The 27,350-nt window shown below is 35.9% G+C and overlaps 1 protein-coding gene across 2 annotated transcripts in view; it reads right to left on the bottom strand.

Moving 5' to 3' along the window:
* Positions 1 to 589: 589 nt before the first annotated feature.
* Positions 590 to 27,350, bottom strand: part of LOC307144260 (EF-hand calcium-binding domain-containing protein 6) — a gene marked incomplete at its 5' end in the record, with an annotated part of 30,283 nt that continues 3,522 nt past the window's right edge. The window contains 16 exons of one of the 2 annotated variants that reach the window (XM_079846505.1): positions 590 to 1,300; positions 1,381 to 1,528; positions 2,370 to 2,542; positions 2,666 to 2,909; positions 6,805 to 6,929; positions 7,893 to 7,992; positions 17,450 to 17,560; positions 19,117 to 19,182; positions 19,687 to 19,794; positions 21,606 to 21,802; positions 21,884 to 22,026; positions 22,487 to 22,620; positions 22,771 to 22,908; positions 26,078 to 26,221; positions 26,335 to 26,412; positions 26,484 to 26,584. In XM_079846505.1, the coding sequence (XP_079702631.1) occupies positions 1,037 to 1,300; positions 1,381 to 1,528; positions 2,370 to 2,542; positions 2,666 to 2,909; positions 6,805 to 6,929; positions 7,893 to 7,992; positions 17,450 to 17,560; positions 19,117 to 19,182; positions 19,687 to 19,794; positions 21,606 to 21,802; positions 21,884 to 22,026; positions 22,487 to 22,620; positions 22,771 to 22,908; positions 26,078 to 26,221; positions 26,335 to 26,412; positions 26,484 to 26,584 (2,274 nt within the window). In that variant the 3' untranslated portion in view covers positions 590 to 1,036. The remainder of the gene's footprint in view (positions 1,301 to 1,380; positions 1,529 to 2,369; positions 2,543 to 2,665; positions 2,910 to 6,804; positions 6,930 to 7,892; positions 7,993 to 17,449; positions 17,561 to 19,116; positions 19,183 to 19,686; positions 19,795 to 21,605; positions 21,803 to 21,883; positions 22,027 to 22,486; positions 22,621 to 22,770; positions 22,909 to 26,077; positions 26,222 to 26,334; positions 26,413 to 26,483; positions 26,585 to 27,350) is intronic. The other variant, XM_079846506.1, reaches the window with a different exon arrangement.

Genomic DNA, 27,350 nt, shown 5'->3' with positions numbered 1-27,350 from the left:
CCAACTGCACATGATGTCATTAACAACAGTCTGTATGATAGTGACAGCGTCATTTTCCTTTTAGTTTTTCACCATTTTTAAATCACCTTTTTGGATTTAGTAGTTAATTTACACCAACGGTAGCCTTACACTACTGTTCAAAAGTTTAAGGTAATTTTTTTTTTTTTAATGTAAAAAAAAAAAAAAAAAAACTCTAAAAACAGCAATATTGTGAAATATTATTAATTATTACAATTTAAAATATATATTTTTAATAGATTTAAAAATATAATTTATTCCTGTGATGGTTAAGCTGAATTTTCTCCAGCCATTATTCCAGTTAGCAGTGTCACATGATCCTTCAGAAATCATTTGAATGTGCTGATTTGATGCTCAAGAAACATTTCTTATTATGATTATCAATGTTGAAAACAGTTGTGCTGCTTTTTTTCAAGATTCTTTGATGAAAAGAAAGTTGAAAAGAACAGCCTTTATTTGAAATACAAATCTTTTATAACATTATAAATGTCTTTACTGTCACTTTTAATGCTAATTTCATTAAAAGCTTCCTTCCTTTTTTTTAAATGGTAGTGCACATTGTGACAAATTAATTTTGTAAAAAAAAATATGCAAAAATCTAAAAATACTAAATACTAAAAAAATAAGCAACATGTTGTTTAAAAAAAGTTTTAGATGTAGTATAGTATGTCACGTCAACTTCCTATTCCTATAGTTATTACAATGTAAATTAATTTGCATTCATATCAGTTGACAAATTAATTTTTATTTGACTTGATTTTATTAAGCACACACTTTACTGTTATGTATAAAGCTTTGAAATACAATTCATGCCAACCAACCAAATCTAATATAAAGCAAAACAATAATGTTTACAGCATGATTATAACTTTAATTGTGCCCACCTACATGAAGCCAATAGGGTTAATATGATTAGTTAAAACATTAACTTCCATCTCTCTTTGTGAAGAAGTGGTGACAGCTCCAACTTACAAATTTATAAAGCCAATGTAGCCATCATTTGTTATAAACCTCTGACCTATTGACACCTTTGGCTGAGCTGGTGTTTGGTTTGCTGGTTGTGACTGGATGTCCTGTGTTTGTCCATTAGGAGCGGGCGGTAATCCAGGCGTCCAGTGGGGTGGGTGTGAAGGGTAGAGAACACACTTTTCAGCTCTTCCTGGCTCTGGCACACTCCCCACAGCTGTAGCACAGCACCCAGCTCAGCTGCAGACAGAAGCCCAGTGCTGGAGCCATCCAGCCGGGCACAGGCCTTTCTAAGAGCCCTGGCCTTACGTTGGAGCTGCAACAACAAAACATAAGCAAAATGTGGATATTCATCCATGCATTCACACATATTATCAACTATAAACAATGCATCACCTTTTTCCTGATCCTGCGACTTAAAGTTTCCAGAGTAACAGTTTCTTTAGTTTCTCTGGGAGTCTGCAGAGCAGCTGCCATATTAGACCCATGCTTCCATATTTGACTCTGGGATAGAAAAGGCCTAAGAAATTCTGTGTAGGATACACTGACAGAAGAAAACAAATTTATGACAAATTCATTGAGGACATGAAATGCTCAGTTATGTATTATCTTACAGGATGAATGTGAATTCTCTATAAAATATATTTTAAATGCATTCTAAATATTTAGGTTTGATAGGCTTGATCCAAATTCGGAAAAAGTAATTCGTCACGAACATATGATACTTGTGTTTCCAGTAATAAATAGTTCTGATTTATTATTACCAAAACAAGTATGAGGTGTGGTATTATGTAAACCTAAAAAAAAAAAACTCTTTTCATATTCTTTCACAATTGTTTATGGCAATTTACTTGCAATTGATAAAACATTGTTAGTTTTGTTTGGATTTGATACATTAAATACATTATATTTATCGGTATCACAAACCTTATTGTGTACATATATAAAATATCTGAAGCAGCAAAAGGGACTGGAACCCTCAGTTTTATGAAGCATCTAATGAATAAATGAATGAATGTTTTATTTCCAAAAACCATTTAGATTTATTATTGTATAATGGTTATTATTTTTATTTATTTGTTTGTTTATATATTTGCTTATTATCTCCATTTGTTGATTTGGTAACACTTTACTTGAAGAAATATGTATATATAATTGATTATATATTCTGAACATTGTAATGCAATTATATATTTTCATGCAAGGCTTAATAAATGCATTAAAAATACTTTTATAATGCATTATATATAAAAGCTTCAAGCAAAGTGTTACCGTTTAGTTAATCATATAAAAAGTATTATGCACGAATGTCTTGATTTATTTATGAATCTACTTATTGCAGGGTTGATCCTCCATAATGTTTGTTTGTGTGCAAGTGTATCTACCTGTCATCATGGTTGATGTCAAACTTCCTGGCCAGTAAATCACACTCATACTGGCTGAGATGAACACAGAGACTCATAAGAATCTCTTTAAATTCATCACTGCTAACAAAGCCTGTTCCAGAAAAATCCATTTCGGAGAACTCAGTCCAGAGCTCAGAAACAGACAACTCCACCTGTTGAGAGCGAGAGATAAAAAGGTTCAGAAAATTGTCTAAATAGCATAATCATATATCTCATCTTTTTTTAGGTAAAGAACATTACACCACTGCAGAGGTTTTTTGACAGCACGCCCCCACCTTGGCCCGTAGAGCATCCACTAGTATATCTGAGACGCAGTTGAGTGTTTTAGAGAGGCGCATGAAGTCATTGTCTCCACGTTTGGGGGGATTGTGCTTGGCATTGGGGTAACAGCAGGATTTGGGCGATGGGCCAAAATGACGTATAAACTGTTGAAAGTCCACAGTTCCATCCTGCTGGGTTAACAAAGAGGACCACAACCTCCGGACTTCTCCACGAGTTACCTCAGGATGGAGCGCTAACCTGAGCAGGGTGAGAGGAAGAATGGCAAACAAGGAGAGAGGAATAAATGATGGGAAGAGGGAAAGGGAGAGATGATAATCTGAATCTAAAGAATACACCTCGCTTTCTTAGAAGAATACAAACACTGTACCCTTTAAACCCCCCACACCCTAAATACCCCCTCATCCCCTTTATTTGAACAGCATTTAAGCTAAAACTTGGCAACCAACAGCACAGAAGCAACAGTTTCTCTCACACAGATGCACAAACACAGCGTCACGCCTAAAGAAAGGACAGTACTGTGAGAAGACACACTATGAGGGGATCTGACAGCAAACAAACACTCGTCTATATCATACAACCCTGATCTTTGTCTGTTATGGTAAACATGGATATTTAAAGTAAAATGTAGGCTACATTTGGGTTTTAAGTACATACTTTTATTTACAATAAATCAAATTAGTCATTATGTTAAATAATTATGCTGCTTTATATGTATATTTACCTATATACTACACAGTACATATAGTTTAATATACATAATTCAAAAGTGAGGGATTGGTAAGATTTTTACAATGTTTTGGAAGAAGTAATAGGCTGCATCTATTTGACTAAAAATACAGTAAAATAGCAATGCTGTGGAAATAATATTACATTTTAAAACATTTTTTTGATTTGAATATATTTTAAAATGTATTTTACAAAACTGAATTTTCAGCAGCCAATATTTTATTTGTTTTCCTGTTTGTCTGATGTCATTATTAAAGCCTGCCTTTCATAATCTGAGTATGTGCCTATAGTTTTTAAGGATATTTTATGTATTGACTAATATTCGTAGATTTTACAATATATCCTTAATATAAAGCTTTATCATTCATTGACATATATAGACATATAATGTAATAATTATATTGTGTTATGAAATGTGTTTGAAAGTTTGGTCACACTTTATTTTAAGGTGATGTAGTTACACATTACTACATGAATTTACTATAGTAATAACATTCAGTAATAAGTTTTAACCGAAAGTTTTGTACTAAACATTTTCAGAGTAAAGGTGTGGTTATATCATTGTTCATTGAATTTTTGCAGGTGAATTCCAGTCATTTCTATTGGAATCTACGAGATCAGAAATTTTGTTGTGAGGGCAAAATATTTACCAATGTAAATTTCGCAACTGGTTCAAGCAGGTCACGTGAATTTGCCGCACTGAACAACTGAAAGTTGCTTGGTTTGAAAGTGACTTCTGTGTGAGCTGTGCTTCATACATCGCTACACTATTGACAATGGAACTTTTTTGCCAGAGAAATTTCAAAATTTCTCTGTTGTGACCACACCTTAAATAAGCAAAACCCAAAAAGTTGCAATTGTCCTTGTTCTCCCCAATAGTTTGCATTATTAAAGTCTGACTTAAATGTGGTAGAACTGTATTTGGTGGATATTCTGAAACCACTTTGACATTTAAAAAAATGACCCAAATAATGATTCTTAAGTTATTGTTTCATATACTTTGAATCTAGAGGATTAACATTTTCTGGTGCCTCAGTAGGTTTCTTCAGTTCAGTTTGGGCCTTGTTGTTTTGAGTATGTGCGCATAAGAGTTCGTGTGAACATACACGTATGCGTTTGTCTCTGCCTTGTAGGAATCAATCAAAGAAGCAACAGTTTCTCACCAGACACACACGCACACATACACAATGTTCACTGTGGGAGCCAGAGAAGTTGGCACTGATATGTCAGCCAAACCCTCTGTGAACTCGGCTGCTGTAAAGCCTGTTAGTGTCACTAATCTCTGAGCTGGCGAGGAGAGTTCAGTTCACCTTGGACTGGTTGGCACCGTCTCTCTCTGTGTCTGTGCACCAGTGCCACGCCACAGATTATGCAAATCCACTCGCGATGCCCCCCATTCAGACCACGACTCCTTTTAGGCCTGCCGCCATATTCCAGCCAAAAAAATGAATAGAGAGATAAAAGAGGGTGATGTAGAAAAAGAATAAAAAAGGGTGGGAGAAAAATCACAAAAGGGTCAAAGGAAGAGCTGGAAAAACAGCACAGGGAGGGGAGGGAGGAGAGTAAATAAACAGATAAATAATTTATAGAAATGAAGGAGGTTCTCACATGGGGTGAACAGTTCAGAAGAGTTCAGGACACTTAACTCAGTTCACCACAACAACGCATCTAGCTCACAGACTGAAAAAAAAGAGAGAAATACCTAAGAAATGCAAAAGAATGGAAATGACAAGTTAAAGGAAAAGAGACAAGGGTGGAGGGTTGATATAAAAATAGATGGATCACAGATTCACTCAAAGATCAACTACAAAAATGCAATTTATACAGACAATGACATCCTACTGACTATAAGTAACTTTACAAGTACATTTGTTACTTGTACAACACAAGTTACTTATAGTTAATAGAATGTCTAAAGTGGACTAAATATCTAAATAAAGTGTAAACCAGCTTGATACCTTGAAAAATATGTTTGAAAAGTTTTATTTTCTAAATATAAATGATAGTACTTTATTAAAAGTACTATATTTGGGTGGTTGCCAGGGCATTGCTAGGAGTTATGAGTGGTTGTTAGCATATTGCTAAGATGTTCTGGGTGGTTGAAAATTTGTTGTTGGGGTGTTACTTACTGTGTTTATGAAATCAAAAAAAAGCCACATTATTACTATGATATTTTGATCTCTAGATATGACTGGGGTCCCTTTTTCAATGCAAGTCTATGGGTTTTGTTGGTTTTATTGTCCACTAGGAAAAACATTTATAATTCATGTAGCAAAAATCGTGCAGGACGAGTTACAAGTTTAAGATAAAAAAAAAACTAAAAAAAAACAATACGAAGCAAAACAAAGCAAAAAAAAAAAAAAAGTGTCATTTTTATTTTAAAAACATTTGTTTCTAATAAGTAACTAGATAAGAACATTTGGGGTGTGAGTGTGTGCAGTTTACGTTGTAGAACAAAACGTCAAAGTATCGTCAATGCATGTTTACCATAGGCTTTATTATACTCATAAATTGAAAATCCCCATTATAAAACTCCATAGCAAAATCTCGAGGGAACCAGTGGCAAATTAGTCTTCCGGGTTTTGACGTCATCCTTGCACCACTCTTTAATAATAATGGTTGCAAGCACCCCTAATTAGAGGAACAACAGAGATACACAGTACAGCAATGAAGCTGAAATTGAAGCAGGCATGGGAACAGCTAAACAAGCGTGCAGTAGGCCATTGAAAAACCCACAGCTTCAGATCTTCACCGTGCCAGCAGCTCTCTAAGGCTCCGTACACCAAATATATTGTTATTCATGGGAAAAAAAGAGCAGGTTGTTAACTTGCACAATTAAGGCATCATTTGCCAAGAGAAAAGGCCTGCTTTCCGTTGGCATTGTCTTGGAAAACAAAAGAGTGCAAGAGCTCTCTAAAAACCAGAGCTGGGAGACTCGGGCTGACCGCATAGGTCTTGTGAGACACACAAGGGATGCTTGTGTCACGACCGCTGACTCTGGGAGAAACCCAGGACTAAACACCGCAGAGAAAGATTCAGTGATTCGGCATGGTGCTAAAGACAATGAGGAGGAATGCATTCCACATTCCAGCAGTCTGTGTGTGTGTGTGTGTGTGTGTGTGTGTTGGAGACAGCTATATAAATGTTCCCCAGATAATCTTCTGACGTACTGACTATCAAACTGAGATGCTAATAGAAATAATAAAGACATTATGTCTGAAAACAGATCAATTATTCATTTGATATTCATGCATTCATTCACTGTTAAATGAGCTGTTACTATTAAACTATGATAAAGTGTTAAATACTGAGGTTTTTATTGTAACCAATCACATTACAAAAAAATCTTAAGAACATGGAAGAAAACAAATGTAAGTGAATATGTTTTTCTTATATGGTATGTCACCTTTTAAATAACTGGTACATGTCCTCCTGAGTGAGACGTCTGGTGTTTTTCTCATCCAGCTCTTCAAACTCTCGCAGTACATCTCTGTAACGATTTGCCACCACACTCTTCACCAGAATAAACAGCTGAAACACAGTAAATGTTCATTAATATCACTGATTACTGTAAGAGTTTTTCTTGATGTAAAGAACTCTCATTTAGTAGTATAACAAAAAGCCATTCAAGACTGCGTTGCAATAAGAATATTATATTACAGAATGTAAGTTATTATTAATGTTAATAATACTAACAATCATTTAAAAAAGTATACAATAATAATTACATTGAGGATTACAATAAGTTTTAAGGTTTATTATTATTCTCACTGTTTTTGCAGACATAAGAATAGACAGAATTATGCTTAACAGTTGCTTTTACTTGTGATATTTCCGATTTTTCTAATATTTCTGATAGTTCTAGTCATTTCTGGGAGAATCTACACAACTATTCAAAACAAAAGTTTTTTTTCAACAAAAAAAAAGAATTTAATACTTTTATTTAGATAAGATAATTGAAAATAATACACGCACACATTGGGCATCAAATCAGCATATTAGATGGATTTCTGAAGGATTGTGTGACACTGAAGAAGGATAAAGGTCAATAACTGTAGAAACTGTAGATAACAGTTATTCGTAACACTTTATTCTAGTGTCCTTGTTACATATATTACATGTACTTACCATAGAAATAACATTAAATTATGCATAATTACATGCAACTAACCCTCAACCAAATTCTAATCCTTCCCTAACCCTATTGTAAGTATATTTTGTTAATTAATATAACTCAGTACTTAAATATATTACACTGTAACAATGACACCTTAAAATAAAGTGTAACCCAGTTATTTTACATTGCAATAATACTTCACAATATTATTTTTTTCCAAATAAATGCAGCCTTAGTGTGCATAAGGGACTTCTTTTAAAAAACATTAAGAAATCTTATCAACCGTTAAAATTTTAATGGTAGAGTATGTTGAAAAGCAGCATTTGTAAGACTTGGAATTTAGAATTGATATGTTATGAAACCATATGAGGTCATACCTCAAGGTCACTCCGATCCTCTTCTGAACTCTTCTCCTCGCCTGTATCATGGTTTAAGGCAGGCTGGGCGACTGCCTGAAAGAGGCTGGGAGCTCCTTTCCTGAGGAGCAAGAAAAAGGGTAAGTCTTTGAGACCATGGCTGTGTTTTTTCAGATTTTTTGTGATTACCTATACTATGTTGGAGAAGCCCCGAGAAACCCTTAGAATGAGCGATCCGCTTTGTGCCGTTCTCGCTTGAGTGGCAAACGGAGCGCTACAAGACCTGACACCGAAATGGCCTTGAAGCGCTGACCGCTTTGAGAGCAACTGGAGTGGTCAAACCATGCAGACACCTGACGGTCTTGAAGTGTTAGCTAAACTATGAAGAAGCACATGAGAAAAGTCGGACGTACAAAGCCCAGCCTAGGCTAATGTGTTCCCTGTGCGCTTGGATGAGTTCATGGGGGCCGGGCTCGGCTGAGCGGATAGCCGTGGCTCTTTTGTGCTCCAGAGAGGACAACCACTCCCCAGGCTTTAGGGCAGCGGTCTGGGCCATCTCAGGGCCACAGTCCGAACGAGGTGGGCGGACCGCTGGCTTGAGAGGTCACGCGCTATAGAGCAGAGTTAGAAGCACTATGTAAAGGAAGAAATAGAGAGGAGGGACAGAGAGAGATGGTGAGATTTAAAAGACAGAGGTGCTTCAAATAATTCTGATAGCAGTTCAAAGAGGCAAACGGCAGTGACACTGACAGCAAGAGGCATTATGTTTGTGTTTGTGCATTGTGTCGATGACAACGTGAGCGTGCCTATGGGATTTTCTCAAGACAAACTGCTCTTTTCAACAGTTAAGCTGACCTGAATGAGCCAGGAATAGCAATAGGCCATGACTGTATGGTAAAATAAGTGTTTACTAAAAGCTCTGTGAGAAAAAGTTCCTGAAAATGCTACTAAACAAAGGGTGAGTGTCAATTTGCCAAACTGCTTGTCACACAGCAGGACAAATATAGAACTAAATATTAGTGGAACTGTTGGATGCTGAGGGAGGAGACCTTGTGACCCAGCCACGGACATCTCAGCAGGACTCCCATGTCCAACAGCCCTGCCACAAAACCAACACAGCAGGACGTGACATCCGTGCTAAAGGCCAAATAAACACACCTTAGCTTATCACAAACAGACACTCAAACGAAAAGTGCAATGAGTCAAATATCCAGTGAGTCGGCTCACAAGATTTGCAGAAAATTTGAACTCTGAAATCTAAACTGATCCCTTGCTAACATTTTCGATTCAAAATAAACTAAAATAAATGTTTATCTGATTCTATGTTAGCTACCCCTATAAATGAACTAGGCGTTTGATGTGATGATACAAATAAACTGAAGAACATTCTTAAAAGTAACTAAAAATAAATAATAGTAATAAAGTAAAAAAACAAAGAAAAAGATAAGCACTTAGTTATTTTACTTATATATATATATATATATATATATATATATATATATATATATATATATATATATATATATTGTACCTTGCTATAAAGAGTAAACAAATTAGCAGTTTTTGCATTTGTTTTCCAAATAAGCTCTTGGGGGTAATTCACATGTGTCTCTCTTTTATGCCCATAAGGGGGCACATGACTCTTCAATTGACTTGCTAGAAAACCTAAAAAAAAAAGAAATTCAAAACCTTTTAGTAAACTGGCCCAATTTTCTACTTGATAGATTGATCAATTCTTATTTATTTATAAGAATTATTTATTTATTTATTTATCATACATCCATCTATTTATTGAGGATTTAAGTTATTTATTTAAGAATAGATTTATTTTAGGGAAAAAAATGTTAATATTAAAATGTTTAAAAGACAGTTTCTACATATATTAGGAGTAGGATAGAACTGAAAAAAGTCTAAATTGCCATGGTTAATGTTTCATAATATGATCTGATTGTTAAAAGTCTGCTAGTGTCTCAATTCCCTTGTGTTTAGTGTTCTATGACTTTTATTTTGATATTCTTTTGTCTGGCTGTGTCTGGATTTAATTTCCTGAGGTTTAGTTCTTGCATAGCCACTTGAAGGCAAGCCTGCAAGGTTTTCCAAAAAGAAAAATTTAAATGCCTTCTATTGCAGCGGTACGCAGAGAAGGAGAACAGAGGTGTTTTTTTTTTGTTTTTTTTACTTAAAAAACTAAAGAGAGGCTTCACTACACTAAATAAACTGCTTTTGTGGTAAAATGGCTTAGCCTATAATTTAATTAATTGACAGCCCATCAGCTAATCTTCAACATGTTTGCTCGTAAACATTCATTTTGTATTGATCTATTTTCAGAGTTTACAATGCTGTTTTATAAGAGAAGTCACGGACAATTGTCTGACAGGTATGATTCAGTTTACGGCACTTCTCATTCATTTCTATTGTATGTTATATACATACGCACAGTTATTGACTGTCGCACAATTCTGAATGAAATTCAATGACGTCAAGGCTGTAATGTGATTGGTTATCAAGGCACACATGATCCAAGTTGGAAGAGCCACGAATCATCTCTGATTCCTGTTAGCTTTTGTTTCCATAGCTGACTTGTTTGGTTCCATGACAACTCATTACCTACACCTGTTCCTTGTTAGCCTCATAAAACATTTCATAAAACATTGAAGCTTCCCCGGGCGCTGCCATTGATTAGCAGACCCCCACCTGCTGTTAGCATTCCATTGACTCCCATTCATTTTGGCGTCACTTTGACAGCGAATAACTTTACATCTGAGGCGTTTAAAGACTCCATTTGTCCATTATTTATTTCTAAACAAACACGAAAATGTATAAAAGGCTCCATTACCTTGTATCTTACGTTATGGCCCCGTAGAAGCATTTTTTGTAAAAAAATAGGCTAACGATTGCATCATAATCGCTACTCACGCGACTCTCTGTTGCACAGTAGAGAAATTACCGTATAGACAGGAGGAGAAGCTCGCAGGCAATCGGGGCGATTTATCACCATTAGAGTATGATCTTTGTCTTCCTGGTTGGATTTATGTTTCTTATGTTGCTTTGTATGCTTGTGGAAGACTGCTTGCAAATAGATCCTTGCCTCTCCTCTTCCATGCTAACCGTGACAGAACGACCGTCCAGAAAAAAATATGGATCTAGCAGCAGTACGCCGCCTCCTCCTCCTCACCCAGGATGATCGTTCCCTCAAGGACCATACCAGTTATTTTTTGGACCTTGCTTATCAGACCCACTACCCTGACAGTGCTTTGATTTCCTTTTTTATGCTGGACTCAATGAACAGTTAAAAAACAAGATTGCTTTTTCCGTTTATGGTCCTCAAGGGAGATTTGGGGATTTTGTTGAGCTTGTGCACTCGACAAGTGTTTCCTCCTTCACCGTGGGTGAGATGGAGGGGGAGCCACTCGCACACCACAGACCCAGAAAATGAGCCCACTCCCACGATCACAGAGTGGTCTCATATGGACTCCCAAAGAAAATTCACCACAATGTACACAATGATAATCTGTTACATTGTAATCCTTTTATTTTTAATATTTGGCATGTTTGTGTGCTGCTGCGCATCCCTGTGTGTGTAATAAGCAGAGTGTATGCACGCTGTGCACCTGCCTATAGGCTCATATTACTAATGCGCTTTTTTAAATAACAAAACAATACTGCGCCATTGACTTTATACAAGGTTTTTGTTGGTCAATGGCGGAGTCTAATTTTTCAGTTGCCTCAAAATAGCAACGTGCCAACAATACGCTTGAACACACCTCGTTTTCAGACCAGCACGCCCATGGGTGAACAGATGGGAGCAAATGCATTTGCTATATAAACAACGTGGCGCAGGACGTGAAAATGATAACTGCGTCGGGCTGAAACTAGCAAAAAACACTTGCGTCGCGCCTGGTGCCGCATTGCACCGGATGTATGATAGGGCCCTGAGTTTCGTTTGCCTTTTGTAAATTGCCCTCCTCCCCCATCCACTCAGCTCTGCAAGTTCAAGTATGATAATGTAATGATGGCTCTTGAATTGAAACTTTTTACATGCAAGATACTATTTAGATTAACATACATGTATTTTAGATTGCCACCCAAGTTCACATCTGATTCAGAGTCATTGGCAGACCCCCTCTCTGCCTAAGACGACTGATCTTCAGAGGATAGACAGCATGTTGTTTTAACAGACGAGGGGTCGGTTGAACTCCTTGTGGACCCACTGTTCTCCACAAGCGGAGATAGAGGGATTTGAAATTAAAAGAAGAGGGAACTTGAAGGAGGAAGGAGTCCCATCACTCGCAGAGACGAGACGCCCACAGAGATAACTGGTGAATGAATGGGCTGCTTATTTCGCTTTTATATCATCTCGTCTGAGGATGGATGGACTGAGTGAGGGAGTGAAAGAGAGGAATAAGTAGATGCACATTTATCACGTTTGGACTGTATTGTTCTGTTTAATCTGGGCCACCATCTGAGAGCAGGAGACGTGTGTGTGTGGAGAGAGGAATGTGTGAAAGAGACTACAAGAGCCACATGAGTGAGCTGCTGGGGCTCAGACAGTGTGTGTGAAAATGTGTGTGTGTGTGTGTTTGTGCAATCATTATTAAAAATCTTTAAAGGGCCAATTTACCCAAAAATAAAAATAATGTCATTATTTACTCACTCTCATGTCATTCCAAACCTGATAGCATCTGTTTCTACAATACAAAAGAAGATATTTTGAAATATTTTGTTTTGAATCCCACTGACTTTCATTTCTTTTGTGTTCTGCTTTGGATATGAAATCAGATCAGAAGGCTTGTTGAAAAGAGGTGTACTATTATTATTTTCCAAGCAATCAGTCTTGTGATTTGACCTCCAATATATACACTGCAGTTAAAAAGCTGGGTAAGATTTTTTAAATGTTTTTGATAGAAGTCTTGTGTATTTAGATACAAATATAGTAAAAACAGGAATGTTGTGAAATATAATTAATTACAATTGGTTTAATCATCCTAATATGCTGATTTAGTGCTCAATAAACTTTTTGTCTTATTATTAATGTTCAAAACATTGTTGTGCTGCCTTATAATTTTTTGGATACCGTGATAAATATATATACATTTTGATGAATATAAAGTTTAAAAGAACTGTATTTATTTGGAATATAAATCTTTAATAACATTTTAGATGTCTGTTTAACTGTCCCCTTTCTGTCACCATAGATAGATAGATAGATAGATAGATAGATAGATAGATAGATAGATAGATAGATAGATAGATAGATAGATAGATAGATAGATAGATAGATAGATAGATAGATAGATAGATAGATAGATTGATTTGTGGTTTATGGTCAGTTTGTCTGTCGATATCGACTTCTATAATTTTATGTTTTCAATGCCTCTTTCATAAAAGGATTCACATTGTATAGCCACAATGTGTGTGTGTTAGTGTGTGTTTGTGTCCAGTTTCCCCTACAGCTGCAGCTTCAGCGGATTACCCATCATCCACACGGCAACATTACACAAGTCGTTCTTTGAACAAAAGTCATGGCTGCTATTAATGAGATGGTAATCCCAGGCACCGCTACCTCCCAGATCTGCTTCCACTGACAGGGGAAGAATGTCCAAACGGCCTGCTCACAACACCCAGCACAACACTGAGGCCATTGTCACCAGCGCTGGTCTGAGCCCTGGACCCAGCTCAAGGAGTTATCCCCTTCCATCCCGATCCTGTCCCCACACCCCCGTCTCAACCCCTTCACACCCCATGAATAAATATTAAAGCCCTAAATGGGTGGAGGGAGGAAAGGAAAAAGAGAGAGGGACCGAAGAGAGAGAAAGAGGAAAAACAAAATGTTTTGCTGGAGATTAGGGTGGGATATCTGGGATTTTGACGTCTGAGGTTCCCACACGAAGATCTGACATCTACACATCCTATGACTGCTTGGTTTCTTGGTCTCACCATAGGGACCACACAAACTGTGAGGGGCCCAACAACCCTTAGGCCACTTTACCACCATAGAGAGGTAGACAAATCAAGCTAAATTGAGGCTGATGAAACACTCTTAACACTAGAAATATTACCAGATGTTTACAGTAAAAAAAAAAAAAAAGATAATATATATATATATATACTTTAATCGTTAATGCTAGAGCCATCAAAAAGTAAATAACTTATGATAGATCAGATTTTCATACTTTTCGAGCAGTATAAACGACCATTACTGAAGCAAAGCTTTCAAATCTGCAGAGGGAATAGAGTAACATGAAATTCATCTTCATGGATAGGACTATACATCATTATTATATTATATTATATTATATTATATTATATTATATTATATTATATTATATTATATTATATTATATTATATTAGATTATATTAGATTATATTAGATTATTAGATGATATTAGAGGGGTCATGAACTGAGAGATCAAATTTTCCTTGAGCTTTTGACATATAAGAGATATGTAAAGACATATAAACTTCCTTGTTAGTCCAAAACCAGCTTTCATTTGTAACCAAGCCCAGCGAACGACTCGTTGAGGAATGTGTCTATCTATGTCATAGATAGGTGAAAGACCCCCTCTGCAGAAGAAAATCAATGCCTACTTCATCATCGCAACGCAGCTTTGGCCCCGCCCACTAGCGTGTTAGTAATCCTAATGTTAGGAATTGTTCAACAATGTGAATGTCTGTGGATTTCACTGTGGATTCTTTGGTAAATCAGTCGCAATTTCGGCGCAATTTCATATGCAAAGATGTTAGCCAATCACAGCAGTGGGCGTTCACACTGAAGTCTCCCAGCAGACACGCCCCTTCAAACAGAGCGTCCAAATCAGAGTAGGAAAAATGCCTTTTATTTCTAAATTATGACAATTTCTTTGATGTAAAAATCATACTAACATTATAAGTGCACCCAAGGAAGCATTATAAAACAATAAAACAATGCAGTTCATGACTCCTTTAGGAGATATTAAGAGTGCATTTCCATTTCCTTTGTTTGTTGTAGCAACACTTGTTGAATTTGTTTCTTGTCCAAGCTTTAAAGAACATATTCCATAAATTCTGCTAATTTCAAACACCACTTCATCACTTTGCTCCTGCTCTTCCCAATATCTGGCTGATAGAAGCTTTAACTTGAGGTGGCTGATTTTGTATAGCAAAATCTGATAGAAATAATATGGATACAGTTTATTTGTTACTATCTACTCACATGTAGCTTTCTCTTGTATTGTTGCTATTAAATGTCCAATATAAGGTTCAATAATGTGATTAAACTCAGAAGAAAGCTAGAGCGGGATGTGAGCGATGTTAATCTGGTGAGGTCTGAATGTTGACAGCTAAAGCTCTGTTTGACTAACATGTCAAAGTTTCACCCAAACAGAGGAAATGCCACACAGGAACTACTGACACTGGGATCAGGCCGCTTTAGCATGAATGATTTAGCATTTCTCATGGGACAGAGGGAAAGCGAAAGGGAAAGAGCGACAGTTTGTAGCTGTCATTGGCGGGGCATGGTCGGCCTTTCTCACTGTTCTCTGCGAGTATAGAAGTTCTAAAGTTTTCTTTCTCTCTATTCAGGAGGTCCCTTGGACCATGGGCTTTTTCCCCACTGTTAGTATTACAAAATCCCCATTCAGTATAACCCTTGTCACCTGTCAACTAAGCCAGGCTGGTTTTCTAGGTCTTTATCCCCTACACACACTGAGAGAAAATAAAATGAGCAGCTAAGCTTAAACCCTGCCCCCATTTGATGCGTGCACACACCCTACACACACACACGCACGCACACACTAAAACTGCATGTCTCAGAGCTGCTACTCTAGCAGATTAAAATTCATTACCCTGTTCTATTTAAGAAACGTTTACATAGCGTTGGTTATTGTTGGTCATTCATTAGGTGGTTAGGGGAGTTCACATGGGTCCCCCAGGGTGGTCAGAACCTAATCCTCATATCCAACTATTTTAAAGCATCTTCGCATAAACACGAAATATGTGGGCTCATTGCAAGAAACACGTATCATATAGGTTATTCTCATATTCCTCTTTTTTTGTTCCCCATGCATGTGTTGCATTTATTTCATCACTGGTTCACCACTGTGCTTTCAGCTGCATAAATATTTTGGTAACACTTTATTTCGATAGTCTACTTTAGACATTCTACAACTACATGTCAACTACCAGTCATTAGAGTTTTAGTAAACAGTCTGCTTAATATCTGCTAACACTTTATTTTGATGGTCCTTCAACAGACATTCTACTGACTATAAGTAACTTTGCAACTATGTCATACTTTTTCTACTAACCCAACCCTAACAGTAATACTGAGTTAGTTGACATGTAGTTGCAAATTAATGAGAGTTAGTTGACATGTAGTTGCAAAGTTACTTGTTAGTGGAATATCTTGTTGAAAATCGAAATAAAGCTTAACCAATGTTTGAGTTCAAGCATCAAGTTTGAATCAAAGTTTAGATTATCTTACAATATCTTTCAAGTTCAATTAATTTGACAACTGTTTGTTAGCTATAAAACACGCAAAATTCTTTATGCCATCACAACTTTAATGGCATATAATTTAAAATTAGTTTAAAATGAACTGAAATGCATATCTGACTCACATGCTAAATTGTAGGATGATTGTTTTTGCAAATAAGCTTTTAGCAGTTAGCCAATACGCATACACTTGTAAATATAAATATATGTTGTTTTATAGACCTGCATATTTTTTAGGCTAGCGTAGGCATCCGGACAAGCACAATGACAAAATTACAAAAGCAAAGGAGAGAGCCACCCTGAAGCATGACGTCACTAGAGACCTAATCTCTTCCCTCTTTCTGAATACAAATCATGCAAACTGTTGTAGCCACAAAAAAATAAAAAAATAACTACTACACAATATCAAATTCTTTTCATTTAAATTATGGCTTGTATTATCTTATATTTAAAATTCCATTACATTTTTAAACTTTCTCTTAAATGCAGAGAAATACAGAGCATATTTGCAAAGCGATTTGCAAAGAAAAGGTTGTATTACTTGTTGCTGAGATCAAAAATGACAATAAGCTGCGGACATGACTTGTAATTTCACTGTAATCAAATAATTTCATCATATTTTTCTTAGATTTTCAGCATTTGGCTAAAGTCTTTCAAATACAATCAATTGAAATGGTTGTACCTATTTAAAATTAAAATAAGTAGAACCTTCTAGTTGGAGACTATTTTCACAAATGTTAATAAATTGAAATATTCTAAATGAATAAACGAACAAACATTGTCCATGCAATTTAAAATTCCATATTTTGTCACCAATTTTTTAATTCATTACTTTTTACTTTTTTTAAGCTCTGTGGAGTGAAATGTTTCTAAATCTCTGAAGGATCCTTGAAACCAATGCTGATAAAAATCCCAAAATATAAAGCATTTTTTTTTTTTTTATCTTAAAAGCTTATTAATTCCCTCTTATTACATTTGTAATAGGTATGCAGTCCTGCAACATGATGCCAACATTAAATAGTAAAAAAAAAAAGAAATCCAAAACTAGTGTGCAGTTAACATTGATATAGCAAATGTTAAGCTGACTGGTTTAAAGGCTCTGTACCTGGTGTCAAAGGCTGCCATGAAGATCGGGTACTGCACATTTCCGTGGCGGTCAAGAGGGAGCCTGTCCAACAGCTGCTCAAACTGAGGGTCGGAAATCTCCAGGCCAAACCTGTGGAGAAGGTCAGGGGAAGGTCAGCACCAGATCACATGATGTCACCACAGGCAGAGAGTCCACTCATCAGGACCGGCCAGTCCAGCAGGTCTTAAGCATACGCCACTCATTGACCCTCTCGCACACTGCAGAGTCAAGAGGTCATAAGGTCAACTGCCCTCTTCACCCGGGCATCGCACAGAGCTGGACACACACTGGCCAGTCAATCAAGGGATTAGACTTCACATACACGTATGCACACCCTCAAATATTCACTCACACAAACTACAACCTTCACTCGCTCCAGAAAACACAGATAAAGACAAATGAACTTATCAAAGATTATGAATAAAAATGTGAGATTGTCCTTCAGATCTGACAGACATGGTCCACACTCACTACAATACTACATACTCAAATAAAGAGGATTATGGTGAGGTAAATGTGTTTTAAAGGACAGAGAGAAAAGACAGGGGTGTTTCAAACTTCAATGATATGAGTAAATTAGGGTCTCACTTAGTTTAGACACTAATAAGGCAGGGTCTTTTTTGAGGGGGCAGCAGTCTAAGTAATGGCTTACTTAGTCCCGTAGGCAAGATAACACATGATCTAAAAAATAGTTTTAACAACTATTCATCATATACACACCAGTCTAGTACAGTGGTTTCCAACCAGGGGGCCGGAGCCCACTAGGGGGCCTCACCACACTTTAAAGGGGCCACAAGATGGCTTAAATTAAAGACAAACTTTAAAACAGCAAAAAACAATTGTAAGCTGACATTGTATATCTTATTTTAATTTAACTGTCATTTATATTTATGGACCAGGACTCTTACAGTATTGGAAAACCTTGTTATATGATGGAATTTTAATGTAATTTCTACCTGGAAAAGTCATGAAAAATCAAATACATTTTTATAATAGATTGTATAAATGTATACATTTTTACATTTTTCTATTTATGTCATTCTCTAAAATATTTTATTTGGTAGACATAGCTGAGAAATTGCAATTTGTGAGTACAAAAAAATAAATAACTGTAATCACAAACAACTAGAAAAACAAACAAACAAATGCTAAAGAACATTGTTACAGAAAGTTATGGAATTTTATACTTTATAATTATTTTATTTCATTATTTTAATATATTGTCACTCCTAGTTTCTGTCAATAATATTTTTTTGAAAATGAGCAGCTTTGTCATAACAACAGAAGTACCAGAAATATATTAGGAGGCCTTGGAGTCAAAAAGGTTGAGAACGACTGGTCTAGTGTTCTAATCCAATGATAAATGTAGCTTTTTGTGTCACCAAATGAGAGTGCTGATGATGACGACAATATTTTTAAAGTAAATATGCTGAAAGTGAGACTCGATCAGTCCATGTGAATGTGTGATTTCTGCCACAACATTTTAGACAAACATTTTCTGCCAATAATAATCATAATCATGCAGCTTAATTATCAATTAGATTTATTTTAGAAGCTGCTTTCAAACTCTGCAAATCTGAGGTGTTACATGAGAAACATTAAAGAGAAAATTATTTTATGAAAGATAAGAAAGATGAAAAATTTACCTGCTCTGCATTGCAGCTCGAAATTCTTCTTTACTTACAGTCCCCTTATTAAGCTTGTCAATGCTCCTATACAAATACATACACACAAAGAAACACACATAGATTTTGAAAAATAAAAAATTACATTCTCTTTTCAACAAGTGTAATAGAGCATTTGCTAAACGCATTAGCTGTAGGTAAGTAAGAGAATGGTCTTTTCAAACTCAAGAGAGATGCTTCTAGTTAGAGGATTTGGAGTTGAGGGAGTTCTAAAGGAAACTCATTTGAGCAGAAGTGTTTCTATGATGAGGTTCTTGGTAACAATGGAAAGGTATAATTAAAGAGACCAAAAAAACGTGTCAACCTTTGACCCAAAAGGTAGTAAAACATCTTGTGTTAAAAGAGAGAGAAAAGATACCTGTTCTCTATTTAGAGGGTGTTAATGGGGTCTTGTTCACAAGGAGAAAAGAGGAAAAAGAGTAGAAGGAAGAAAGAGAGAGAGAGAGAGAGAGAGAGAGAGAGAGAGAGAGAGAGAGAGAGAGAGAGAGAGAGAGAGAGAGAGAGGGAGAGAGAGAATGGGATTGTACTCACTGAAAGGTCTGGAGGAGGGAGAGGTATTCTGACTGAAACAGGCGAGTTAATTTGGCCTCTATGGCACTTAAGGAGGAAGCACATCTGAGGTTCTCATCAGAATGAAACCTACAAAAAAAAAAAACATTTCAAAACATGTTTTTCTTTAGAATATATAAAATATCCACTACAAATGACACTGGAAGTATTTGATTAAAATAATAATAAAATACTTGCAAATATACTTGCAAATATATATATATATATATATATATATTACAAATATACTTGCAAATATATATATATATATATATATATATATATATATATATATATATATATATATATTAGATCTAATGCAGTCTGTAAACAAAATATGATATAGCTTTTCTCTAAATAACTTATATATATATATATATATATAAGAGAAGTTATTTAGAGAAAAGCTATATCATATTTTGTTTACAGACTGCATTAGATCTAATGTTTTGTTATCTATTGCAATAAAATTCATGGATTGTAAAATGTGGCTTAAGTGTTTAAATACTTTTTGGGGCCACTGTATATTGTCACCATGGTGAAAGGTTCTATACATTGTAACTGTTTGCCTGGCCCATTTTATTCATCCGCCAATCCTTTAAGCTGTGGACCACCCTAATCAAACCAAACACAGTCAGTCTAGGCCTAATGTTCAGCTGCTGTTTACTGAACCCTGTGTGCTGGGTGACCCAGGGCAGGGAGGAACTATGGCCCGTAAGCTTGTTAGAAATGGAAAGAGTTTGACTACAAGGCTTAAAGATCACTTTCTCTGGATGCTTCTGTGTAATTTGGGCTCTGTGTAAGCAGAGAAAAGACTCAGAGTTTCTGTTTCCACACTGCTCAGTTACTGGTGACAGAACGGAATTATCTACACTTATCAGAATCAATATTGTATGTGGTCATGTTCAGATAAAATCCCACCACATGCACAATTTAAAAGTTTGGTGTCAATAAGATTTTTTTAAAAGCACAATAAAGTAATTTGACCAAAAATATAGTAAAAACAGTAATATTGTAAAATTATGATACAATTAAAAAAATTCAATTTTAATATATTAAAAAAAAATTTTATATGGAAAGCTCATTTTTTAAGCCTCATTAATCCAGTCTTCAGTGTCACATGCTCCTTTAGAAATCCTTTTAATACACTGATTTGCTGCTCAAGTAACATTTATTATTATTATCAATGTTGAAAACAGTTGAACTTCTTAATATTTATCTGCTTATTAAGCTGCGTAATATTTTTGTGGAAACCGTGATACATTTTTTATTATTTGATGAAAATGAAGTTCAAAAGAACAGCATTTATTAGAAATATAAATATTTTGTAACACTGCAAAATGTAAATTTGATTAATCGAATGCATCCTTGCAGAGTAAATATATATATATATATATATAAAAAAAAAATAAAAAAACTTACTGACATCAAACTTTTAAACGGTATTGTGTACAAAGATTTCCTGTTCTGTTTGTTCAGCACTGACTTCGTTTGCACGAAAAATTCTGATATTCTGAAATTAGATGGATTTAAACGTATTCAGTTGTCTGTGTCATGTAAATATAGTGATGTGATTGTCATATCCCAATTAATACTGGCTACTAGCATATGTCTGTATTAATCCACTTGAATATGGAATATTTATTTATATCTATGCATCTGTAAGCAATGAAACTGAATGAGTCTAAAAGGATTTTAAGTGACCCGTCTTCACTTAAAATCATTTTAGCCTCATTCAATTTACATTGGATGTTTCTTTTTATGCTTTTAAACTCTTAGTAAGCAAAAATGTGTTGCATCTTTGCCACAAAAAAAAAGAGCAGAATTGCAGATGTTGTAAGAGAGATCAAAGCTCCATATGAATAAATATTATTAGGATATTGCTATGTTGTAAATCTGACCGGTGTTTTGGGTTGGAGATGATCTTGTGAGTGATGCCATCTGAACTTCTGTCCTGGAAGGAGCGCAGGAAGTTCAAGTACTGCACGCAGCCCTTTTTAAGCTTCAGACCACACCGAGACAGAAACAGGCCCAGGTGCTTTGTCTTCAGATGCAGGCCAAACTTCCCTAACACCTGCAGAAAGTCTGCACCCCTCACCTGCAAACAGAACACACACAATATTTACATCAATCAATATGATAAACCAGCCTGTTTATGAAGCCCGATGCTGTTTGTTACCCTCCCGCTGTTCTCAGGATCCAGTTGATCAAACTCTGTTTTCATCTTCTGAGCTCCTTCTCTGAATCTGTCCTTCAGCCATGTCTCAATGGCGATAGATGTGTGACGCTCCTCTTCTGCCTCAGAGAGTGCCCTAGCAGGAGCTGCAGTGAAGAGGAAGGCATGACAGGAACTTATGAACATTTTAATTATGTAATGACATAACTTAATCTTCTGATTAGTTCAAATTAGACCAAGCAAAAGCTAAATCATTAGTACCGTAATGAAACAGGATCACAGCACCCTCTATAGGTCGACTGTTGCTCAAGTACACATCTAAAGCAAACTGAAATGGCTAGTTTATCCAAAGTCTGTCCCTCTGCTTCTGAGAAAATCAATCCTATTGATCTATAATCATTTCAATTCATAATTTTAGTACAATAGTAATACTTCGGTTTACTTTCACTTATGACTGTGATTGGACTACTTTTTTGATACATTTGATTACTGATTATTTAGTAAATTTAACAGATAAGGACACTTTATAAAGCAGAAAAAATCAGCTCATGAAACATTACTTGAAACTGTACGAATACTATATTATTAGCTAACGGTCAACTTTACCTTTTGTGTCCTCAGCTTTAGCGTTAATGGAAGTGTGGTAGTTTTTCTCATTGTTTGGTTCAATCCTTCTGCTCAATCCCAATTTCTTCAGAAAAATAGTCTGTTTGGCTGCTCCAAGTCCATCCACATCTAGCCTGTTTAAAAAAAAGAAAAAGAAAAAAAATGATTTTTTTATTGATTTTTTTTTTTTAATAGAAAATTCTATTCTAAAAAAACCTCTGTAGTTATGTAATTGTATATATGAATGCATAAATAAATAAATGCACAATTTAATCATTTCAAACCTTTTCCATAATTTTTCAAAATCTGGATCTTTCAGGTGAAGTTTGAGCTTGTTGAGAATATTTCTGAACTCTGCGGCAGAAATCCAGTTTTCAGTAAGATTGTCTGACTTGCACAAAACCTCTACACACTCCAGAAACCTACAGTGGGAGAAATGGGTTCACAATCAGGGAAAATAGCAACTCAGAAGCTCATTTTTCATGTTTATCCACTATTGTTTGACTTTTGAAGTCTTTTATGCTTACATGTCTGCATTTATTTGACCAAAATACAGTAAAATCACTGCTGTTTTCACATTATACTATATTAATATAGCAAAATATTTAATATATTTTAAAAATGTAATTTATTTCTGTGATAGCAAAGCTTAATTTTCAGAAATCATTCTAATATGCTTATTTTGTGCTCAGGAAACCATGATAATTTTTTTTTTTGCAGGATTCTATGTTGAATAGAAAGTTCAAAAGAACTGCATTTATTTGAAATATAAATATCTTGTAAATACATTTAATGTCACTGATCAATTGTATGCATCCTTGCTAAATACGAGTATTATTTTCTTAAAAAAAAAAAAAAAACTCATTTTTTTTAATGGTGTATGCTGACCGTGGTATCAGTAAACATTCAAATTATTGACATATCGAAAATCTCTTATTTATTTACTTTCTTTTTAAAAAAAAAAGAGATTGTTTAAAAATTCTGTTTTTTTTTTGTCCCTCTTACACTCACACTCACACACACACACACACACACACACACACACACACACACACTGTCAATCATACATATGAAGAGGAAGAGAGCAAGAGATTAAACGCTTCTCTTTATTATGTCCCTTCATCTCTTCCACTTATCCTTTCTTTCTATTTTCAACCTTTTCGGACCCATAAATCTGCCCTTTGGGCACTTTTTATGTGTGCCACATTTCTCTTCTTTTCCTGTTTCTCTTTCATCTTTATCCCTCTTATGTCTTTTTATTCAGTCTTTTTTCTTTCCCTCATCCTATCTTTGCCATCTTTCACTTGTAGTCTCATAATCAATGTGTCTGTAAGAAAGAGAGGGAAAATGTGTGAGATTAGTCACAGAGATTTCTTCTTTTTTTTTGCTCACGGCTGGAGTGTGTCTTGGTCTGACCAGGTCTTACGCAATCAGTACAACACACACACACACACTCCAACCAAACTTTCGCACTCTTGCACACTCCCTCTACAACCTCATTGTATTCCATTGCTGCTTTAAACAGTTAGATACAATAGTAGCAGTAGTACAGAGAGGGAGAAATGGAGGTTGCAGAGCTGTAAGCTGCTTTGCTGATCATCCTTTTGCCTTCTCTGAGCTGCTCTCGCACTCCCTGCTGGTGAACCTTGAGCTTGAGCAGTTCACATTCTTTCTGAATCGTTATGTCTTTTTAGAGTATTGTTTGAGCGATGACTTCTGTTTTTTTTGTGGGGTTTTTTACAGTTTAGATTCAATAATCAACAGTGACCCCAAAATGTATTTTTAGATATAAGCTATGTCTGAATGCTGCATTGTTTACAAAATAATAAACCAAATGGCATCTATTAATGATGGTTCTCAACCAGGGGGCCAGGGCTAGCTACCCATCTAACAGGGGAACAAGGTTCTAACAAGGTTCTCTCAAAGTTATAAAACAAACATTCTTCCAGTAACGTAAATAGAATGTTTATTTAAAATGATCTGGTCTTTAATAATGTTCTTAAAAAGTTAACGCAAAAACATTATTTATACATTGTTCACAGAAGTTTTTTGTTTTTTTTGACCGTCCTCAGTGTGGCCTGGAGCACGATGGCGTACTGCATTAAATCAAATATATAGTGGACTTATAGTTTTCATTTCTCAAACCTATTTGGCGCAAACTCCGCCCCGCAGTCGATTCTAAAGATTTCATAACTCATGTCAATGCCAAAACTCACAGTGCTGATCGCCGACATAATGCTGCAACAGATTAGCCTAGAAATCTAGACGCACCCTGGCGGCAGCAAAATGTATTTTGCAGCCAGGGCAGTCTAGCAACTCTCCGTTGACTTTCGAGCTGCAAAAACCTAAATTGGGTCAGGCCAATCACGTCGTGTATAGAGTAGGCGGGGCGGGCTTAACATAATGACGACAGAGTTGCGACGGTTACCTGCCACTTCAAAACAAAGAATGGCGGCTGCTGCTGGCGAACATCTTTCGAATTGGCTTTGTCCGCGACTCTGGAGGACTTGGAGTTAAGTTTTCTTTGAGAAAAGAGCATAGAACGGCACTTAAGTCATTCTTTAAAAAAGGAAGATGTGTTCGTAATTTTGCCGGCCAGATATGGCAAAAGTTGAATCTCAACTAGCTCCGCTGTTGGGAAAACGCTCTGGTTGGTTGAAGCGCTGTCCTATTGCGTGCAGAGGGAATTTGAAAGACAGCCGTTTATCCCGCCCCTCGGATTGAGCCGTGTCTATGGTGAGTTGCCAGACCAAACATCTTGATGTAAGATACTAACCCCTAAACCTATACAACCTAACCTTAAACTGGTTTGGGATTTTTTTTTTTAATGCAGTACGTCATTGCACTACAGGCTGCAGTGAGGACATCTTGTTTTGTTTTTGTTTTCTGAAACGTTTTCTTGTTTTAGAATGTTCAAAGAACATTACAAATTTCCCCTTAAAATTTGCGAAACGATCAAATGCAAGAAAAGGGGCTAAAAAAAGGACATTTCGGAGAATAACAACTTTACTTTTTTGAGCCACAGTTGGCCTAGCAGAATAACCACAGATGTAGTTCATAACTGGACGTGTTTGACAACCATAAAGTAGCCTATAGAGATATAAAAGCAATATCGCATTCTTGCTGTTGTTCTGAATAACAGCAGAAGTAAACACAGCACTCAAAGCATTCAGGCCAGAGGCCAACATCACAAATCAAATGAGAAAGCGCATGACCATGCTTCTAGAACCGTTCAATAAACAAGAAGTTAACTTAAGACACACTATTTTAGATGTGTTCTTTCCTATTTTACCATACATTTTACTATATATATTTAAAAAAAAAAACATGTTTGTGAAATGTTTAGCTTGAAAAGTATGCTTATACTATTTTTTCTTTAATATTAATGCTACTTTTGTTGATTAAATTATCTGAACTGTTTATTGATATTGCCTTTTAAATTGCTTTTTTAATTAAAATATAAAATGACTTTTATATTTTAGTTACCACTTTCCCCCAGATGACAACAAGGAATATATTTGATATGACAGTTAACTGGACCATTAACTTCAGCAAAAATACTGCAGTGCGTCACGACCTCAGAGATCTCACCTGCCGCGTGCAGGTCCTCTCAGCAGGGCCAGTGTCTGGGGAATTGTAAGAGGACCTGCAGGGTTACTTTTATTGAAGTCTGGGTCTTTTAAGGCACCGTAAAACTCCTCAAAACTGATAAGTACTCGGTCAGAGAGGTGCAGACTAAACAGAAAGAGCAAGACAGTGTATTTTTTAATATGGTCAATGTTAGACAATGTTTTATAGCATAACAACATAATGATTGGTTTGAGAGTTGTAAGAGCGTCATTAATTACCGGAATAGAAGGCCTTTCAGCTGTTTAGCTGTGACAGCCCGTCTCAGGAACTTTGTAAGGATTTCAAGTAAAACAGGTCTAGGTAAAGAACAAACCATTATAAAATGGAAATATTTCCTAGATTAACATGTGTGTGCCTGTGTTTTTACCTGTTGACCAGAGGTTTGCCATCAGGGTGGTTGTTCTTGAACAGGATTTTGAGTGCCAGAGCTCCAGTAGTTTGAATGCGCTCTTTTAGCTCATCTTCCAGCTTTAAATGAAAGGATGAAATCGGTAAATTGGTTAAGTGTAGTTTCTGTATTTAAAAAAAAATATATATGTGTACTTATAAAAACCTTCCACTGCAACCCTAACACACTGCTGCACAAACCAAAATGGACATATTATTGATGCAAGACAAAGAACAAAGAACTGAAGGCTTAAATACACAGAGGAAGGTAAACAACAGAACAGGGAACAGGTGTGACACTAACCAGGGACTATGACAACGGCAGTAACAATGGAACTAAGGGTATGTCTACACGACAAAAATGTACTAAAAACAGAAACGTTTTTCACATACAGACGAGAATGTTATCAAAACTATCCCAGTTCACATGGATCCATGAAAACGATTAAAAACACTGTATTACGCATGCCAGGCCAGTAGTTGGCGATGCCACTTTGTAAAGAAACACTGTGCACCTATAGAGTGAACACATAATATGCATGTGCATGACGTCACCGTTTTCACAAATTCACGTTTTGGTTGTTTACACAGGGACAATAAAAGTATAATTTTCAAAACTTGCACCCGTTTTCAAAAGTTTGCATTTTCAGGCCCCCAAAAATCCACTGTCGTGTAAATTAATGGCCAAAACGCATAAAAAGTTTTCCGTTTTTAGTTGAAAACAGTGTTGTGCATACGGCATCTAAGACAACTAGACAAGACTAAACAGAACATGATCATGACAGAATGATTCTAACAAGCCAATTATTTTAGAGAATAAAAGACAGACCAATTTTTTTTTAAATAT

The sequence above is a fragment of the Squalius cephalus genome (genome assembly GCF_949319135.1).
Source record: "Squalius cephalus genome assembly, chromosome: 2".
NCBI classification, from domain to species: domain Eukaryota; kingdom Metazoa; phylum Chordata; class Actinopteri; order Cypriniformes; family Leuciscidae; genus Squalius; species Squalius cephalus.
The sequence above is the reverse complement of the archived record's forward strand: the minus strand, read 5'-3'. Positions and strand labels throughout refer to the sequence as shown.